Raw genomic sequence first — 19,661 nt, 5'->3', positions numbered from 1 at the left:
CGAGCCAGACACGGCGTGCGGCTCTCTTTGGGGCATCGTAGATCTCTCGCAGCTCTCGTATACGCACGCTAAGCACGCATATTACTTATTAGTATACTTATCTTCCTTTCGCGTGATAAGATATTGAGTCTGTCCCGAGCGTCTTAAGGCGAGCCAACATAATAGAAGAGCCGAGTCACACTCGTGCGATACAAAGAAAAAAGTTAAAACTACTCGAGATGACTTATATTTTTTTTATGCACGTGGATTAATATAATAATTGGCATCGATTCAACTCTTTCTCACCGTGCGGTGGTTTATTCGCGCTCTGAAGGTAGTAAATGTACTGTACGCGTCAATGACATTAAGTATACAGCTGATGTCCGTGTGAACAGCTGATATCTGGTTCACAATCGCGCGCACCTTAAGTGTGCGTATAAATAATCGCGCGCGTCAATGCTCAACAATACTCTTATTAAAAGACACCCATTTAACATATTGCGAGGTGTACGTGCGCGTGGAAAAATAGCTCCGACTCTCTTCTTTCGAGCATCTGCTGTCCGATCTAAATCCCAGCAGCAGCATACGGTATGCTGCTGCTGTCTGATGCAGCACATATATATGCAATATGCATTCGCGGACTGCGTAGGTGTAGTACGCGCCGTCTATGCTCCGTATGACTGCTGCTGCTGCTGCTACTGCTGTTATATAGCATGTTTTATTCACCCAAACCCGCTTACGCTCGCGCGCGCGCGCGCACGATACGTATACACACGCAAAGATCGGAGCAGAGCTCAACAGCAGCAGACTGTTACAATCGCGAGTCGCGCGTGTGTGTGCGCGACTATATAGCATAAGGCTTTGTATATATATAACACACTTTGTCTGTAAGCAGGAGGCACGAGTCGCACAGCTCTCGTATTCCAGTTTTAGTCGTGCGCTGGATGCGAAAGCCGAACTATATATCAGCCAGCCGCAGCCGCAGTTATTTTTTAATACAGCAAAACAAATACTAGCACACAAAACGTACGTGCATTTGCACTTATAACCGCACTCCGGATAGTGTCAGCAGCGAATATATAGCCCGTCGTGGTTTTTATTGTTGCACTTATACATAATACAGGTACCTGTCATAGCGTATGTACTTCTACATCTGTGTGTACGTGTGTGTGTGCCACAATATAAAAGTATGAAGCAGTGGCAGAGCACTTGTGTGTTTATATATCGTGACAAGCTCTGCAGTTCGTTGCGCGTGAAAAATAGTCGAAGCTCTGCCATTCGACGCGAGGCGCAGAGACTAGAGCAGAAATAATAAGCCTCGTATGGTCGGTTGTTCTGTTTTTTTGTTATTGTTGTTGTTTCTGTTGCATTTGCATGCGTTGTGTTGTGCGTAAAGTGAACGCGTGTGGGACACGAGGATAGTTCGCGACCAGGTACGATGACACGAATCTCGCTACGTATACCTCGTTACACACACGCGTGCTCGATATGCACACATTGACTGTCACGATGAAGATGTCGAGTTGAAGCTTATAGCTCTATGATGCTTCGTATTGTATCGACGACGTTACACTACATTGAAATATAGCCCCTGGTGCGACGACGACTACGTCAACGTCGAGTCGATGGCTGCACGCCTATTATTATAACGTATATTACGTTAACGTGTGCGACTTTGACATTGACTGGTCAGAGGCTTAGAGCGCTATAGGCAATTTAGCAAGTGTTGTGTTATTGTGCTGTGCTTCCCAAGCTGCGATCGCCCGCAGTCAGCAGCAGCGCAAAGTTTACAAAAGTACAGTCTGTTGGCGATCGCGAGTTTTTGTACCTTTTTACGTTGCACATACTTGATACTATCTCGCAGTATATAAAACACGTTCTGTCGTCTGTCGCGCATTCTCTTTTACATTCTTGCGAGATACTCATTATTTTTGATTTGTGCATCTGTCAATTCTTTTCTCTTGACTTCTGCTACCCATGATTATAAACATGTGTAAACAATCTATGAAGCTGATTATTTATTTCTCAATGTGACTTGTGCATGCGTTGTTGCAGATCAATGAATTCGTTTTACATGGATGCTTAGATGATGCACTGCTGGAAAAGATGTTAGTGCTCCAAGATCTAGGCTCGCGTGAGTGAGTGTTGTCTTCGATTGCAACATCATTGGATAAACACTTTGCCATGAGTCTAGAAAGAAAACCTAGCAATATGGGTTCCATTGCGCTGGAAGAGTACGAGTTGATGAAGGACTCCAAATACAGAGTGTAAGTTGGATATATATAATTTTCATCACTTGATGTTAGGTCACAATGACATATCAAAGTATGGCTTGATAAAATATCTAATTAATTTGATTATTTTGATGATACAGCAATTTCTTTACAAGGTTTTTATGAATGTTGAAATTTTGATTCATATGTATAATTAAAACTAAGTACACAATTTTTTTTTATCATAATAGTGATCTATATTTAGCAAATACGATTACAAAATAAGTGTACCGTAATCATTTTGCTTTAAAAAATAGTATACCAGTAAATTTGGGTAAGAAATTAAATAAGTTTAAAAAAAATTATCTTTGATATTTTCTGCCTTCAGAATGAAAAAGTTGGTTTCTATGGAATATTAACAATTTTAAGACAAATAAAATCTTTTTTTGTTCTCTTAATTACAATGTAATGGTTGCATTAAATTCAATTAAAGTGTCTTCTGTGAACTAAGAACAATAGGAGCTATTTATGAGAAAAAAAAGATCAATACATATATGGAAAACATAAAGCAATAGTCTTGTAAAAAATTCCTTGCAAATTTAATTATGTCACTAGTAATTGTTGTAAGATATTATATCACAACTATATTTTCCTTTACAGCTATGTCTCTGCAGTGGACAAGGCTCTCAAGAGTTTTGAATATACTAGCGAGTGGGCTGATTTGATATCTGCTCTTGGGAAGCTCAATAAAGTGCTCAATAGTAATATGAAATTTCCAGTTATTCCAAGAAGGATCAAGATATCAAAACGTCTAGCACAATGCATGCATCCCGCATTACCACCTGGAGTACATCTGAAAGCCCTTGAAACCTACGATATTATATTCAAATGCATGGGAACCAATAGATTGAGTCATGAGCTATTCATTTACAGTGCAGGTAAATAGATAATCTCAATAGATATGAGAACTAACGCATGAGAACCCGATTGACGCAATTATTGCCTTCGGAATTACACTGGCTCTTTTGATTAATTTTATTTTTGACTTACAATTTCGTAAAGTAACGATAAATTTTTCCTTTTCCAACTTTCGCGTTTTTAATCGCGCAAACCAAATATAACGTGATAGCTTCTGAACCTTGCGCAAACACGAGACTTGTGTATAGTCGACGATTTAAAACAAAGAAGACGCGTGTTTGACCGCCCGAGCGTATATAATATTTCGAACGATTTCAGCCTTATAATATTTACGTCACAATGTCGCGCGCGTGCTAAAACTCAACGCGACGAACAAAAGTGAAAAGGCAGTAGTCTTTTATTTCTTTTTTTTCCGCTATGCAAGCACACAAGACGACGTCGACGACAACGACTTCCGACGACTTATATACTTGTAGGCGCGCGCGCGCTCGATCGTCAATCGATGAAAAGCACACCTACATAATGAACAAAGCACGCCTCGCCACGCGCACACTATAATCAAGACTTATTAATCATATATATGTTATTCGAACAAAAAAAAACCAAAGGTCTATTTCCGCTACTGGGCAATGCGGCGATGAACGTGCGGCCGCTGCTGCTCACCGTGTACGAGACGCACTTCGTGCCGCTGGGCGAGCGACTGAGGCCGGCCTTGAGCGGATTTTTGAGCGGTGTCCTGCCCGGCCTCGAGGAGGGCTCCGACTTCTTCGACCGGACGAATCTGCTGCTGGAGAAGGTGTGCGAGGGCGTCGGTCCCGAGCACTTTTACGCCTGCCTCTGGGACTGTCTGTCGTCGAACGCGGGCATCCGGTTGCCCGCCATATCCTTCGCGCTGTCGCACTTCAACAAGAAGCTCTCGATGGAGGATCAGCTCTACATCATGGGCACCAATGTCAACACTATGGTACGGCTCTCGCTCGAATATTAATTAATATAATAGCAACGACAAACGGTGCACTTGAGCCGTCCTTTTGTATCATAGATTTCGATCGTAAAATAATGCATATACTAATAAACGCTCGCCCATTTTCATCACGTTCGAATCGTAAAAGCCTGTTCGTTAACGACTATTCAACGGCTAATTTTAAGCAGCTGATATACTTAAATTTTTGCAATGCTTTCGAAGTTTGTACGTAGCAGGATATATAGTACGCACGCAGTGCGATAAAGCTGCGCGCGATACACCTTATGTATGTCGATGTCCGAGAGCAAAAAAAATTGAATAAGCTCGCGCGCGCACGCGTTCGTCGCCTAGATAAGACTTCACCTAAAGCTGATTCACGTCTGTATCTGCATGAAAGCGCAGGAAATAAATTTGCGATTCTGTTTCGCTTGTATTATTACATTTTAAGCGTGACGTAATGCCTAGTGTCGCTGTATTTATGCACGCGCCAAATCGATGATTTCGTTTCTGGAGGCAAGTGAGATAATAAGATTCTCAAGTTACAGATTTGAAAGTTTATAGTAAAAAAAACTCTAGGTTTTTTTTACTCGTGATCTCATCCCTGTTATTTTTAAAGTGCCCATAACATTTTCTGTTTACACGCGCGATAAGTCATTGTGTGCCGATGTACAAGCGGCCAACCTCGTATCAGCTGACTAAAAATCGATAAATTTTTTTTTTTTTGCGAAGGTCGCGGCCCTATGCGCCGGAGTGCGAGATTCAACGGTGCTGGTGCAGCGTAGCGCACTGGACCTCATGCTCGTTGGCTTTCCCATGCACAACAGTCAATTGTCGCGCAACGAGATGGTCGTCCTGCTCACGGCCGCGCTCGCTACGATATTGCGTCGCGACATGAGTTTGAACAGGTAAGGAGAGGAGGAAAAAAAAAGAAGTCATTCTCTCAAATTCATAGTTGTTTGCTTTGACGCGAGCCAAGGTACGATCGTGTTCGTGTAATTTTTTTTATTTTTATCATTTAGGCGACTGTTTGCATGGTTATTGGGAACAGAAGTCAGCACGTCGATATTGAAGAATAAGGCGGACCTCGTGGCGACCGAGACGGCCGCGGATTACTTCGAGGTGTACTCCAAGGATATGCTGATCGAGGCCATCAAGTCGACGCTGAGAAACGTTTGCCTAGATAATCCACAAGATCTCAAGCCCTACAGGATATTGATGTCGCTGTTGGATAAGCCCGACATTGGCCCTGTAATTCTCGATGACATACTTTACGAAGTTTACAGGTACGTACGCACTCGTAAAAAAAACGCGTCGCTTCGGTTGTAATTGCATTCACGAGTTTCGTAAACGCTAATCGACTCGCGTTCCAACGTGTTCGTTCCTGCCTCGATGGGATTCGTCTTTATCTGGTATCGGGCGCGCGCGAAAAACTCGAAGACGATGAGGTAAGAAGTAAATAATGCAAGGAGAAGAAGAAGCGATCGCCGAGAATCACCTGAATGACGTCAGTCTGCTTTGCTCGAGCGATGTACATATCAATCGCTGCACACAGAGGCGTGTCCGGCAGCCTTTGAAGTTCCGTCACGCAAATCGTTTTTTACCGCAATAGAAAACACGCCCACGCACCTACACAAATCAAAAAAATATTTTTCCATGTCTTTTCACAGAACGTTTTACAACGCCTGCACGACGCCGACGAAGCAAACGCCCGACGTCGTCAAGTCGGTCAATTTGCTGTTCTCCACCCTGGAGCCGCAATACGTATGGGTCCATTGCGATTATTTGTTCGAGAAGGCGTGCGATCGGGAGCCAGGACGTCGCTACAGACTCAGCAACGTGAGCCACCATAACAAGAAAGGCAAACATGGAAGCGTCGGCAGCTCGAGCAATTCGCTCGTCAAAGCCGTTGGCAGCGGCTTCCCTGAACTTTCCGAGGTTTGCGCTCTGACGGAATTCTTGCTCGAGAACGTATCGCTCGACTCTTCCGTACACACGTCATCCCATCATCTACCGAGGTGAGTCTTCTCGATCGACTTTACGATCTACGTATTTTAAGCGGCAAGTGAGTCTCTCACTCTCGTATCGAGCAAGATAAACTCGATTCGATGCGACAATAAAAATTAATCGAAGCTCAATTATTATTAAGCTATGTATATCGCAAATCAATGATAAATTGAGGTAAATTCTTGAAATTTTGAAAGGTCTAAATAAAAACTTCGTTTCGTTGATTTCTAGCATAGATTAATATTATCAATTGTAACAAAGGTTTTATTTTTAAAACAAAACCTTATCATCTGAAATCCATCGAGAAAATTGCACTAGCTTTTAAAAACTTTTTTTGATCAACTTTGCGCAATATTTACGATTGTGTCATCTAAACTTTTGCAGCCTTTTTCACGGCATAATCGATAAATTATCAGACCGCATTGAGCAGCTTAGCCCGACGGAGATAACGAGCAGTCTCAAGTTGTGCGGCAAAATCCTCTCGAGGGTCCAACCGGCGGCCGGGACGGGCCATAGCAACAACGAAAAAAGCTCGAACGCCGACGTCGCCGAGCTCGAGAGCGTCAACAACAGCAGCTACAGCAACAACAACAGAATTGATGCGTCGATCAACGGCCACGCTAGCGAGCGCGAGTCCTCGTCGATCGATAATGCCCTGGCCGCCGTGCCATTGGAAAAGAGCCAATCGGACAGCAGGCTTGATAAGCAAGTTGCCAACGAGTCGTTAAACAGCTCCTTCTTGGATCGTAGTCCCAGGTGAGCTATTGAACTTGACACATTTTCCTTCCACATGTTTGCGTTCGTGTGTAGGTATATACACGAGGTGCTATATGACAAACAAATGATGATTCATCGAGGAAGAGAAGCGTAGCCCACTGCAGCGGGGTATAATACAATATGACATTGATTTTCTGCGCACGCGAGATGATGAGCCTTGAACGTGAAATTAAAGCTCGCGTACCTACCTTGGGGCTGAAAAAATCAAATGACTTGCCGACTTTGATACACGTTTCATCCTCGTTTTTTTTCTGTGCGAATAAAACATAAATGTGATGTACAGCTCGTAACTCATCATAAATCAAATATTTATTGACGCGACGATCGATAACTTGCCGCGCCGTAAATTGAATTACAAAAGCGAGTTCGCCATGAGATCAATTTACTCTTTTTATTTTATCAAACAATGTTTTCGATTTTGCAGCCCTCGTCGTCGAGCGAATTCGAGCGGCGCTGGCAAGAAAATGGAAAAGAGAAACAAGAGGAAGTCGAGCAGAAGCGCGTCAAAATTGAACGAATCTTTCACGATCTCGTCCGATGGCAGCCGCATCAGCGTCGTTGTCAGCGACGAGGCAAGATCGACCCTCAGTCGTAACAAGAGCATGGACGATTTGAAAACCATCGAGAGCCTTGGCTCGGCTAACTCTCTACTGTCTCGAGCACCGCCGCCGGCCAACGCGCAACACTCGATACTGGAAAAGTGCTTGCGACTCTACGAGCTGTTCTACGTGAAACTAGTCGAAAAGAGAATACTCGATAAGGAAAGATCCATGTCGGATCTGTTCGAGAGTCTGCGTGTGACTTCGAACAGAGAAAGCTTCGAGGAAAGGACCAGGTACTTGGAAAGATTGTTGAGGTCCAAGTTAGATTTGGGTGATTCAGGTTTCATAAGTCAAGAATCGCAGTCGCCCGAAGAAAGACAACTCGGTTAGTATGCCTATATGATATATCTATAAGTTACAAAGTTCTTACCACTGCGTTTTTTACGTCTCAACAGATATCTTGCATTTGTACATTGAATCTGTGGATCAATCTGATTGGGAAGAAGTCTTGAAAGTCGCATCAGCTCTCTTCGTCGAACTCTCGACGTTTCCCACGTATTTTTTACCTGGCAATGGTTTACCGGTCGAAGATCCTTACGACGAGCAGCCTCGTGGAGGCAAAACTTCTCTACCGCAATGGCTGAAGGTGCTAGTGGTCTGTAGCTGTTGGCTTGGCAGACAGCCTTCCCTTCAACTCACGAGCATCGCTACTCTGCTCGATCTCGTCGCTCTGTCGAAGGCTCACAGCGATTCGGCAAGTCAAGCACACGGGGAAGGCGTAACTACCGTCGTCATTGTGCCTCTTGTGAAAAAATGGCATTTCTCGTACCTGAAGGATTACACGAACGTTTTTCAAATATTGGCACACTCGCTCTGGCATCATTTGGGCGAATTGCCCGCTCACAAATATCGAATTCGTTGTGTCGAGTTACTGCACGAACTGCATCATACGTTGCAAGATTCCTGCGACGCCGTTGAGGATGTCATCGGTTCGGCCTTCATGACAGAAAATTTGGAGAAAAGACTTGAAGCTCTGAATCGTTTTGCTACTCTCTGGCATTTAGGACGAGAAATAGAAGCGAATCCTAGATTAAGGGGAAACTTACGAGGTTTCGATAAGTAAGTACTGAAATATCTCTTGAAAATTGTTGTACTGGCTGTAATTTTCATTTGCCACTCGATTACTTTTCAGATCTCTGTTGAAGCTTTTGGATAATCTGCAACTCCCAGACAACCCACCGTTAAAGTTACAGTCGCAATCGTGGCTGCTACACTGCCTTGTGCGTAACGACATATCGCGAGTTCTAAATCCAGTGCTAACGATGCTTCTCGATCCATCAACCGGTCGTTTGAGCGTGCTCCATGTCAGCATTCAACATAGCAATATTGTGCTGAGCCGAAGTGATCCCAATGTCTCGCTGGATCGTACAGAACAGGTTCAGGAGGATACCGATGGTGCCGCCAATATCTACGCGATAAGTTCAGAGGACGGTAACGTGATTTATCATGTAAGTAATAGTCAGCAGGACAGGCCGGAAGAAAAGAGATGGCGAAGAGGGGGTCGAAAGAAGAAACCAATCATAAATCCCGTGAGGGTGAAGCGTATTTTCGCCGTTACGACTTTAATGAGTGATAACAAGGGAAATCAGTACGTGACCGAACGTAATCAAATGATGAGAGAATTAGAAGTACCTCCAGTGATTTCGGGAAATCGACAAATGTCTGTTTTCGTCAACCCACTCTCGTTCAACGGTGGAAATGATCATTCGGGCGAATCGGCCGAGGAAGAAATGACACCGGTGAAAAAAGCCTTTCAGAGCATGAACGCCGCAGCTGCGGAAGTGCTGCGTAGTGCCAAAAGGTTCAAAAAACCTCAGTTCAACAAAGGCTCGACGGGTAGTTTGGATGAAAGTTTGTTCGAGCCATCTGAATCCACTTCGGCAAATAGCAGTACTGTTAAGGCGAACACGACGAGCATGATCGAGAAAAAAGTCAATGGTGACGTTAGCTCGGCGTCTCTGGATTCCCTTACGAACAGTTTGGCCTCAAACAGTCCAGAAATTCTTGCGAATAACAAAACGAATCAGCAGCAGTCCAGAGGGAAAAAAGAGCAACAACTCACGATGGGCAATAGTTCGCGAGAAATAGCTGGTACGCTGATTAAAGGAAAATACCAAGTGATGAACAACGAATTCGCCCAAGGAAGCTATGACCCGAACGATTCAGTCAACAGTTTCGAGACGGTCAATGAAATACCTAGCTGGACCATGGGCGACGAAGAGATCGACCTTGAAACGAGCACCGCCGCCGAGGACTTTTTCAGCAACGCGGGCAGTGTCAGCATTGTCGAGGAAGTACTCAACGACGTAGTCGACAAGGTCGTCGAGATGTGCGAGCCGAGCGACGATCAAAAACAGGTAAATTTTTGCGTGTTTTTCTCGCTGGATGTGCACTAAATTGACGAGCGAACATATTTTTATATCTATATCGGCGCGTCGTTAATTAGCCGCTCATTAGTTAAATTAGACGGCAAGCGAGCACGGTCGCGCAGCAGGCGTGCCTTGTTTACGTAATCCTTGCGTGCAGCATAATTATATTCCGTGAGAAGGTTAAATGCTCCGAATTCACATCCGATTGCGATAATCAAAACTGTTTTTTCTCTATTCTTTCAGAGTAACGATGCCGTGGACTCCAGCAACAGCTCGAAACTCAACAATAACATTAATAGTAGCAGCAACGTCAGCGGCGTGGGCGTTCACAATCTTCACTCGCACATGCTTCTTTATTGCGGGGTCTACGATTCCAAGCGCACACTTTATGCTCTGCGAGTACTTCGTAACCAACTGGTAACTAATTCCAGAATTTTTCTATGCGCCGCTGCGACCACTGGTATCTCCAGCAATCCTCGCAGCTCCGACCTGATTACGCTTCTTGCCAGGCACCGAAAGAGCGTTTTTGGCAGAAACTTTCATGGAAATATGGCCAATTGCGAATTTATGAATTCCTACCGCAGCAGCATGTATCTCGAAGTGCTCATAAGCGTGTGTCTATATTATGCTCGTAGTTATTATCCGAATTTAGGTCAAATTAAACTTACCCAAGAGGAAATATCTGGCAACAGACAGGTACATTTCTAAATTTTGTCCTGCAAAAGTAAACTTTATAATATTTATTTTAATCGACATTGGTATCTTGCTATTTTAGGCTCAATTAGCAAGTACAGAATTATTGACACTCATAATTACCGAACTTATACCAATAGTCCGTGACTCCGGCAAGAGCTTTAGCTGTTACATTGTTGATTTACTGACTAAATGCAAGGTGCAAAAAGTCGCTCTTCACTGCCTCGTATCGAGTGTTTTAGCCATGAAAAATGCCCAAAAAGATAGCGACGAAGTTTTCACGTTTACTGAAGAAATCGTCCAGTTCAACGATCCCGTGGTTGAAAACGATACGGCCAAGTGTCGATATCGAGCTAGTGACCACACTGAAGCCTTCCAAATACAATTGTTAAGGTAAGTTCAATTTGATTTTGGTAAATAAATAAGTCAGGCTAATTGGGCAAAACATTTATTTATATTCATGAAAAAACATCCCAGTCACTTTCGACTTCAGAAGACATAGCTGTTTGATTAATAATTTTTTTTCTTGGATAAATACTTTTTAGCTATTGAAATTACTAACGAGATGGTTGAATTTTTACTAATGAAAAATATAAGAATTATTATGTAGCATAAAAAAATTTCGTTTTTTTAAACGTTGTACTGTTCTTATTTTGTAGATTGCTTTTGGCACTAATAATGCTGGAACATCAATGCAGTCTTCAGAAAGGCGAAGAGCCCGCGCCGATGGCCAGTACTGGTCAGCAACCTGTCAGTCCTTCTGTCACGTCGGCTTCGATGCCTAGTTTGACTGGTCAGAATTTAAAATATGTTCCTGGTGCACCGATACCCCAGCAACCCATGTTCATCACTAGTATACTTAGTGCCTTGAAACTCGTGAGTAACATCTCCAAATAAAGTTTGAAAATTGTTACAAAAAGTACCAAACCAATCTTTTTTTGTTTCACGCCTCACTCGCACAGGAGCACATGAGACACATACATCAGTACTGGATGACGCTAGTCACATCGAGTTTACCGTTTATGGCCGCATCTCTTACGACCATTGTCACCTCGACGATGCACCAGCTATGCTGCAACATTGAGCAGCTAGCCTCGTACTACGTCGATGCCGATAGCATACCAACCGGTCGCAAGAAAGAGGACATCGCCTCGGTTGAGTGTTGTCTATCCGCTGATTACGCAGTCACCCACCTCGAAGCGCTGACTTTCCTGCTACACTACTGCTTGCTTGACAGCTCGCAGCAGGTGGTACTGTCCTACAATCAGCCGAATAATGCGTTGCAGACGGGATTGCCTGTTGCAAATCCAGGCCAGATATTCAACAATCTCATACATGCCTTCATGCCGACGCCCTTCTCTGCTGTATGTTGCTATCTTAAATTGTTTATTTTTCTATTTCATGATATTTCATGATATTTCATTCAAAATTAACATTTTTTTGATAAATAGGAAATAACGGGTCTCAAGGACAAAAATATGTCGAATGAGCAACTTCTTAACGCGAGAAAAACTGCTCTTAGTCATTTGCCGAGAATTATTGCCTCCTTATCAGCTCTTTGGCAAGCAGTCGCCGTGACTAAGGATAAGTAAGTTAACGAAACTCTTTTCTCATCATGATGTGCATTTGAGATGACGATTGATTTTTGTTTGTTTTTGATTTACCTAGTGAGCAAGTGACATGCGTCATTGGTAGTCCTCGAGTAGTTAAGCACCAACTATTGGAACTTTTGTCGCCTATATCGTTTCATCATGGCGTGAATTTCCTAGCAGCAGTCGCTGTAGCTTGGCACGAAAGGCGGCAACCCTCCAACAACATCAAAAAGGTAAATATAACGCTCTTTGAAGTTGAAGACGAAAATTAATTTTATAATTTGATAACGTTGAATCAAAATTTGCAGGTACTGCCCGAAGCTTGTCCAAATCAGCAGGTGCTCGTTCAATTAGTCAGTGCTATCAGGGTAATGCCAATCGATACATTAGTTCAAACGGTGCATCAAGTTATAAAGCAACCCCCACCAGTGACAGGAGTAAAGCAAGATTTTTCCCTCGAAGTTTCGGTGCTAGAATTATTGTACTTTTATATGCAAAATAACACAGCTCAAACTCTTGTCGAGTCGTGGGCGTCGTTGCTTGGACTGCTGAAGGATGGACTCTCAGTCACGGCTCCTGCTCAGTTCCTGTTGCTCGCCATTCTCAATGAATACGTGCAAAAGTGTCCACCAATGCAAGAGAAAAAAGACATAAGAGATTTACAAGATATCACAGCCAAGTTGGTTGAGTCGTGCTCGCAAATTGCGGGAGCATGCTTGGAACAGACAACCTGGCTACGTCGCAATTTGGCTGTTCGTGAGGACGTGCTTGATGTTTCGGAAAGTTCAAGCGACGGAAGGGAAAGTAAACCAGTGATGCCGGGAACACCACCGAATTCAGCTTACAGCGTGCAGGCTCAAGGTATTCTTGCCGAAATTCTTGCCCCACTGCTCGACGTAAGCTACGGTTCTCAGGAAAAAGAACGCGTCGCTACTTTACTAACTAATCTTATGGGGAATGTCACTCCGTACCTGAGAAATCATACGTAAGTTCAATTTTGATGATCAGTGATAGATAGATGAAATCATGATAAAATCTGATGAAATGTTTTATTTACAGAACGAAAAATATCGCTTCGTTCACTGCCTGCTCTCAGTTGCTAAGCTCGCTCTCTAGTTATCCATATACTCGAAAAGCCTGGCGCAAAGATGTGCTTGACTTACTTCTTGATCCAGCCTTTTTCCAAATGACGCCAGCTTGTTTACCTTACTGGAGAACTATTATCGATAATTTAATGACACATGACACTACAACCTTCCGAGATTTATTGAGTACGTTAAAAATAAAATTAAATTTCAATTATAAAATTCAGATAAGAGGCGTAAACTAATAAATTGTTTATTTTGTAGCCAAAGTATCGGTGGCTCAAAGCAGCACCATCAGCATTTTCTCGTCCAAAGAGCAAGAGTACGAACAGAGAGCTCAACTATTGAAAAAATTGGCCTTTGTTATTCTTTGCAGTGATATGGACCAATACCATAAATATATGCCAGAGATTCAAGGTAATGGTTTTATTAGATAATGGGATGTAATAAATTTCTCTGTCTCTTTGACATTCTCTTTTCAAACATGCCTTGTGCAATTTAAAGTTCTGCTTGATGTGGTATATGATTATAATTGCTAATCAGGGTACAAACAGGCACCTCGTCCACCCAAACGAATGAGTCATATGAATGTTTTTCATTCATCTGGCAGACTCGTAAAGTTAATTGGACCCTAAAAATTTTAATAATTTAACGACTGCGTTAAAGGTAGAAATGTATGAATGATGTCATTTTTTTATCAACAGAACGATTAGCGGACAGCCTCCGATTACCTCAAGTCATCCCCTCGATACAAGCTCAAGTGTTCCTCTGCTTCCGGGTGCTACTGCTGCGCGTTTCACCGCAGCATGCAACTTCGCTTTGGCCCGTGATCGTTAGTGAATTGGTACAAGTGTTTTTACATATAGAGCAAGAATTGAGTACTGATACTGAAGAATTTGGGTAAGACAACGATTACTTTCATACTATAAATATATAGCTGTATAATATGTAACTCTTGCTTACTAAAAGCTTTGCTATTCACAAAAACTAAATATATCTAATTATTAATAATACATTTTATCGATTTTCTACTAAATTATTGATTGTGCACAAGAATAAATGTGCTTTTTTGTATGAAAAAGGTGAAACGTCTCTAACAGCCATGCTTTTTTTAAATTAAATTACTTGAATGGCACTTTTTCATTGTTAATTTGAAAAAAATTCGATATCATTAGAATATAGATATATATCCAAATCTTATTTCAACTAACAAAACTCTTCATAACATTGAATCCTTAATTATGTGATGTTATTTTTTCGCTCCCTGTTTGGCCGCTACGAATTATCGCTGGCGATTATTCATCACGCCGACATGATTTGTTTTGATTGGTGTTGGGTCATGGCAGCCGTCAAAGCAGGTAAACGTCATCTTCATCCAACTGCTTTATATTTTTTTTACTTTGGGGTTTTTTTTCATACTTTTGATATTGTAAAATTCATACGTCTTGTATAAGTTTCTTATTCGTTTAGATGCTACTTAGCTAGCAGAACTGTAAAACTTCATTCGATGAAAATACTAATTTCACTTTTCCTTGCATTACGATCAAATTCATCAGTTCTCACATAAAATTACTATCGGCGTTGGATTCGTCGTGGGCAGTAAACGCCAGCAACGGGTTGCAGGCTTCCGGTCATCCGCACTGGTTGCAACTTCAACTCGCAGCTGCCAAACTACTCGATCTTGCGTTGCTGCTGCCAGCGCATCGTTTGCCCCAATTCCAAATGTAAGTTTTCTCCGAATTATTGATCTGTAAATGTATATATGTTAAAAAAAAAAAATTAAAATTGAACGTAAATTGAATATTCCGTTGAACAAATAGGTATCGCTGGGCTTTTGTTGGTGATAATGGATCAGACAATGACGATAATGACGAAAGCACGGACTACGTGCCGCATATAACCAGGATAGCTCGACTCATGGATTATAAAGTGAGTATAAAGAAGTGATTGACTTTAACTTAAGCGCATCAGTTTATTATTCATTTTTTACTATCAATCAATGTTATAAAATGTGTTATATAAAAAAACATATCAAAAACTAAAGCCGATAATGAGATTTCCAAAACGCGAATGAAGTAGCCGCAATCGATCTTTAACGCATGCAAATCTGAAAACAGAAGACGATGTCTTCAAAATCGGCACTCATCGGTATATCAAGTAATCGTCGTCGGGCTGGCACTGTTCGGGCGTCACGCATCTCCTTGCCTTCTCGTCGTAGACGTAGTCCTCCTTGCACTCGCAGCCCGGGGCGCAGGGCGTGTAGCAGTCGACGACGCTCGGCTGGCTGCACGTGAACTGGCACAGACAGTGCGTCCAGACCGATCGATCGTCGCAGCGCTGGCGCTGATACTTGCGCGCGTACTCGCCATTGCTGTACTCACCGGCGAGTTCCTCATAATCGTAGCCCGGTATGCGGTGCTTGGTGTATCGATAAATACGATCCGCTGGCGGTTGTTTTTCAGCCTGAAACGTTTCATCGTCATTAAACCTTTTTTTACGGCGCTATCTCTCATTCGCTTCCATATATTATTCACTCGGTGATAAGCGAAAAATCGTTGCAGCAGATTCATTAAATTTGCTTACTGTTTCGACGAACTCGCTCAGAGTGATCGTCAAGGGCTGGCCGTCGCGCAATATTACAGGCACTCTACTATCGGCAGGATTAATAATTCTATCTCTATCATTGTTAGTCGCTACGTCATGCCTGTTGCGTTGATGTTGGTGTTTAGCTACCTCCTCGCTTTCGATGTAAAAGTCGCTCTCGCGAGGCGGTTGATCGGCTGCCATCTGATGCTCCGGCAGATCCTTGTAAAACTCGAAATCGCTGTAATCCGTGTCGTCGATGTAGCCTGCGTCGCGTGCCCATGAAAAGTCAACACGTGCGTTCAAATTAAACTCGTGCATTAGTGTCAGAAGTGTGAGTATGTGTAGCGTGTCGGATATATTTTATCCAACTCGTCGTGTATTTAGCTCGGTCTCTTCATGCCTATAGACTTATCGTTGCAACAAGTTACAGTTAGCTCGCGTGCTAGTGTATAAATTGTTTCGATTTTAACAAATGAATCACGCACCACCTGTTGCGCCGTTAGTCCGCTTAGCGCGTGAAAACTCGAACTTCTTTCAAATGTCATTTTTTATCGATTTGAAATCGTCAATTATTTAATAATCTACGTACGCTTGCATACTTCTAGTGTCAATGAAAAATTTTACAAGAAAAACAAACTCGAAAGTGATTCGCAATCATTTTTTATTATTTCTGCAGTTTGCAAGAAAAATTGCGAACGAATTTCGCGCCAGAACAAGCTGTCGCAAGCAGTATTCACGAACAGAATTAGTTATTTCTTTCGCATTAGATTTGACGCAAGCAAGAATTTTCGTCGCGAATACTTACGCACGGCCGACACGGAGCTCAATTGTAGAAGCAAGAAAATACAGCAGCAGCACACCACCTTGAACGTCGTGCCATCCATTATGCCGGTCAGCGGAATACTAATCGCGCGTCGCACTCACTCTCTCGCGCCTCTTCTGTGCTTACTGATGGATACTTGAAAGCTTCAGCCGTAATATATAATGTTGTATTATACACTTGCTTGGAAGCGCGCACACAGACACAGACACACGTAAGAATAAACACTCGGAGTTGCTGTGCACCAAGTTGATTCAATTGTCCTCTCGGGCTCATTAAAGACGGTTTAATGATTTGTTCGCTCGTTATTGCGCGTAGCATAAAAGCTCGCGTACCTATGTCCAACTTTGGCTGGATAACATCGTTCCTTCTTTTCCCCTTGACTTTGCTGATTTTTTAAAGCGTTTTAAACGTTACAGTACATTGTAATTCGGAATGATGTTAACTACTGACTACTCGCACACCTGAAGTTATAAATAAAGATCTCGTCCGCTCTCTCTGTTTCGCGCGCGAGCGTGCGTTTTGACTGGAGTTTGGCCAAGTCGCGACTACGTTTCTCCCGCCTACTCTGAAAACTACTCTGCGGTTGATTTTTCGAATGTATATCTGCATATAAGCAAACAAAATCTTGAGGAACGAACGTCAAAATAAGAATGATTTTACGTAAACTCATGCAAGTATTTTCATTTTTAGTTCAAAGAGACGGAATCGCCTTCGCAATTGGCGCCTGGTGAGCTGCTCCTCACCTCGTCGAACATACGATCGCTGCAGGATCTGCAGCACTTCTTCACAGCGCTGAGTCGTCGACCCGAGGAATCGCAAGCTCATCTTAACGTCGCTCATCTCGAGGCCGTGATCGAGCAGGACTTTTTAGAAAAATTACCCAGTGTGCCGGCCAGATAGTGGGAGCGTTCGAGCGTTACATCCTCGCTCATGGCCTTCGTTTGAACGGAACAGAAAAGAAAGCTAATTTGTAATGACTAATGTCTAATGACAAATGTTTAATGACAGATGTGCAAATGGACCTGAACTGCAAAAGATGCGACTGTAAATAAGTGTGTTATTGCCGTTAATGCGCAGTACCAGTTATATTGCGTAGAAACCCGACATAACGCTGTAGAATTATGTTGAAAATTAGAGAAATTATTTGTATATAGCTGTAAAGTAGATTACACTCTATCTCTCTTACCTGAATTCAAGTCAATGCGTGAGGATAAATGAAGTCAATGTACATAGATTAATGTGATAACAAAGATGTTTAGTATTTTAGACGACTTTGCAAGTGTTGATTGACAAATTGTGCTATTTTTCGACTGAGTATATGTTATCGAGTAAAGAATTACACGTTAGTGCTTAAAAGAGGTTTAATATTAGCTCTAGTTAAAGAAAGAAAATTTATCGACATTTCGAATTCGAAAGCATTTATCTTTACTATTACTCCTGACATTAACGGCAATAGAGCAAGAAGCATAAATATTACTGTAAGGTAAATTATTTGTAATACTACGAAGACAAACATACAATGGAATGAAAGTAAGGACAGTACATGCGGAGCTAAGTAATGAAAAAAAAGAAATATATTGCAAAATTAAACTTGTGAGTTAGAATTTTTGCTGAAAAAAATTTACTGTATTGTTTATAGTTATTTTAGTATATCATAAAAACATATTTTTCATTAATGTTATTTTATTAAATATAATATATTATATTTGTTTTTTTTAGCATCATGGAAATAACGTGATACTATAATAGTGTTACTAGAATTAAATATAAAATCACATAATATATCTGTTAAATTATCTTACATAAAAACCTAAAGCATGTAATAAATCCGTATTGTGATTTATTTAAAATTCGAAAAAAAATAATAGGATTTTCGTTATGTATTTTTCATTAAAAGTTTTTTATTAAAATCTCATCAGCTAGTCATCAGTTTTGAATTCAGCTTTGTTTATGTTATGAAAGTTGACTTGCTTGAAATATTTTAAATTAATTTTCAAACGAGAAAAAAATGAATACTATGCACAAAGTGAAAACACTTGCTTTTATATTAATTTTTGGCAGTACACAAAATATTTATATGTAGCCATTTCATAAAGGAACTATAATCTTTGCTCGATGTATGCATTTATGTATATATGTGAGTAAGTATATATGAAAAAATTATGAATTGGCTATCGGAGACTGACGAGTAAGTGAAAAATGTAATTCCATGCGTATTGTTCATATACATTACATAAATGAATAGAACATGCTGAATACTAATATTTTTTTTTCCATAATTGACTCAAAGTACAACTATAAAACTAAATTATGAACTTGATTTCCAATAACGTGTATTAATAAATTTTTTTATATTGTACTGATTTTTTACTTGTATGATACAAATTTATTTACATTGTGTTTTGACTGTACAGATACACTTACAAACACGTTTTGATTTTCAATATCTTATTTATTACGATGTCAATTAAACGAGAACTCTATTTGGTTTGATTGTATGGTTGTATTAAACGAGAACTCTATTTGGTTTGATTATTATTATGTATCATAATAGTTCTTCAGTTGTATTCGTTGATTTGATTTTTTAGAGTTTAAAGTGTGTTTTAGCGTACACTTATTAGTTTCTTCGTAGATACTTACATTTGGATAGAAATTTTCAAGTGTATTTGTTGATTAATGATAAATGATATGATAAATGATATGAGATGAAAGAGGTTTTCGTTTAATTGAGTTTAATCGAAAAATCAGAAGTGCCCAGAATTATACAATTGTAGAAATGTTTACCTAGATTTCATTTATTAGGAAATATATCGTTTTAAAATTTATTTAATTTTTATTAATTAAGATTGTATCAATCGTCTCCTCATTCGGTTGTGAATAAGTATGAAAGTGCAAAAACGCCTGCATAACTATTATTATATACCATCAGTCAAATAATGGTAAAAAAATCATCGATTCGTCACGTATAATACATGGCTCAATGCAAAAAAGATAAAATATAGACTTATTCATAATTTTCATAAATTTTGTCTTTAATTTTGGTAAGTTCGTATGGT

The 19,661-nt window shown here is 41.0% G+C and overlaps 2 protein-coding genes across 4 annotated transcripts; one reads left to right on the top strand and one right to left on the bottom strand.

Annotated features, from left to right (window-relative positions):
* The first annotated feature begins 856 nt into the window (after positions 1-856).
* Positions 857-19,430, top strand: LOC106656226 (protein dopey-1 homolog). 2 transcript variants are annotated; one of them, XM_014377035.2, is made up of 25 exons: positions 857-1,102; positions 2,035-2,246; positions 2,853-3,130; positions 3,719-4,074; positions 4,804-4,979; positions 5,094-5,357; positions 5,742-6,089; positions 6,463-6,834; positions 7,280-7,782; positions 7,853-8,516; positions 8,590-9,814; positions 10,070-10,522; positions 10,602-10,912; positions 11,179-11,395; positions 11,482-11,883; positions 11,971-12,107; positions 12,188-12,344; positions 12,420-13,096; positions 13,171-13,382; positions 13,461-13,613; positions 13,901-14,096; positions 14,543-14,554; positions 14,753-14,920; positions 15,017-15,125; positions 17,296-19,430. In XM_014377035.2, the coding sequence occupies exons 2-25, from the start codon at positions 2,164-2,166 to the stop codon at positions 17,503-17,505; spliced, it is 7,683 nt and encodes a 2,560-aa protein (XP_014232521.1). In that variant the 5' UTR covers positions 857-1,102; positions 2,035-2,163; the 3' UTR covers positions 17,506-19,430. The 2 variants fall into 2 exon arrangements, with proteins under 2 accessions (XP_014232521.1, XP_014232524.1); XM_014377038.2 differs by lacking the exon at positions 14,543-14,554.
* LOC106656228 lies at positions 14,873-17,276 on the bottom strand. 2 transcript variants are annotated; one of them, XM_014377041.2, is made up of 4 exons: positions 16,588-17,276; positions 15,780-16,045; positions 15,343-15,659; positions 14,873-14,952 (listed from the first exon to the last, which is right to left on the bottom strand). In XM_014377041.2, exons 1-4 carry the CDS (start codon positions 16,664-16,666, stop codon positions 14,937-14,939), a joined length of 678 nt encoding a protein of 225 aa, XP_014232527.1. In that variant the 5' UTR covers positions 16,667-17,276; the 3' UTR covers positions 14,873-14,936. The 2 variants fall into 2 exon arrangements, with proteins under 2 accessions (XP_014232527.1, XP_014232528.1); XM_014377042.2 differs by having other exon boundaries at positions 15,930-16,045; positions 16,588-17,275.
* Positions 19,431-19,661: the final 231 nt, after the last annotated feature.

This window comes from Trichogramma pretiosum, unplaced genomic scaffold (assembly GCF_000599845.2).
Source record: "Trichogramma pretiosum strain Unisexual culture from Peru unplaced genomic scaffold, Tpre_2.0 scaffold4, whole genome shotgun sequence".
NCBI lineage: Eukaryota > Metazoa > Arthropoda > Insecta > Hymenoptera > Trichogrammatidae > Trichogramma > Trichogramma pretiosum.
This window is presented reverse-complemented; position numbering and strand designations above follow the sequence as displayed.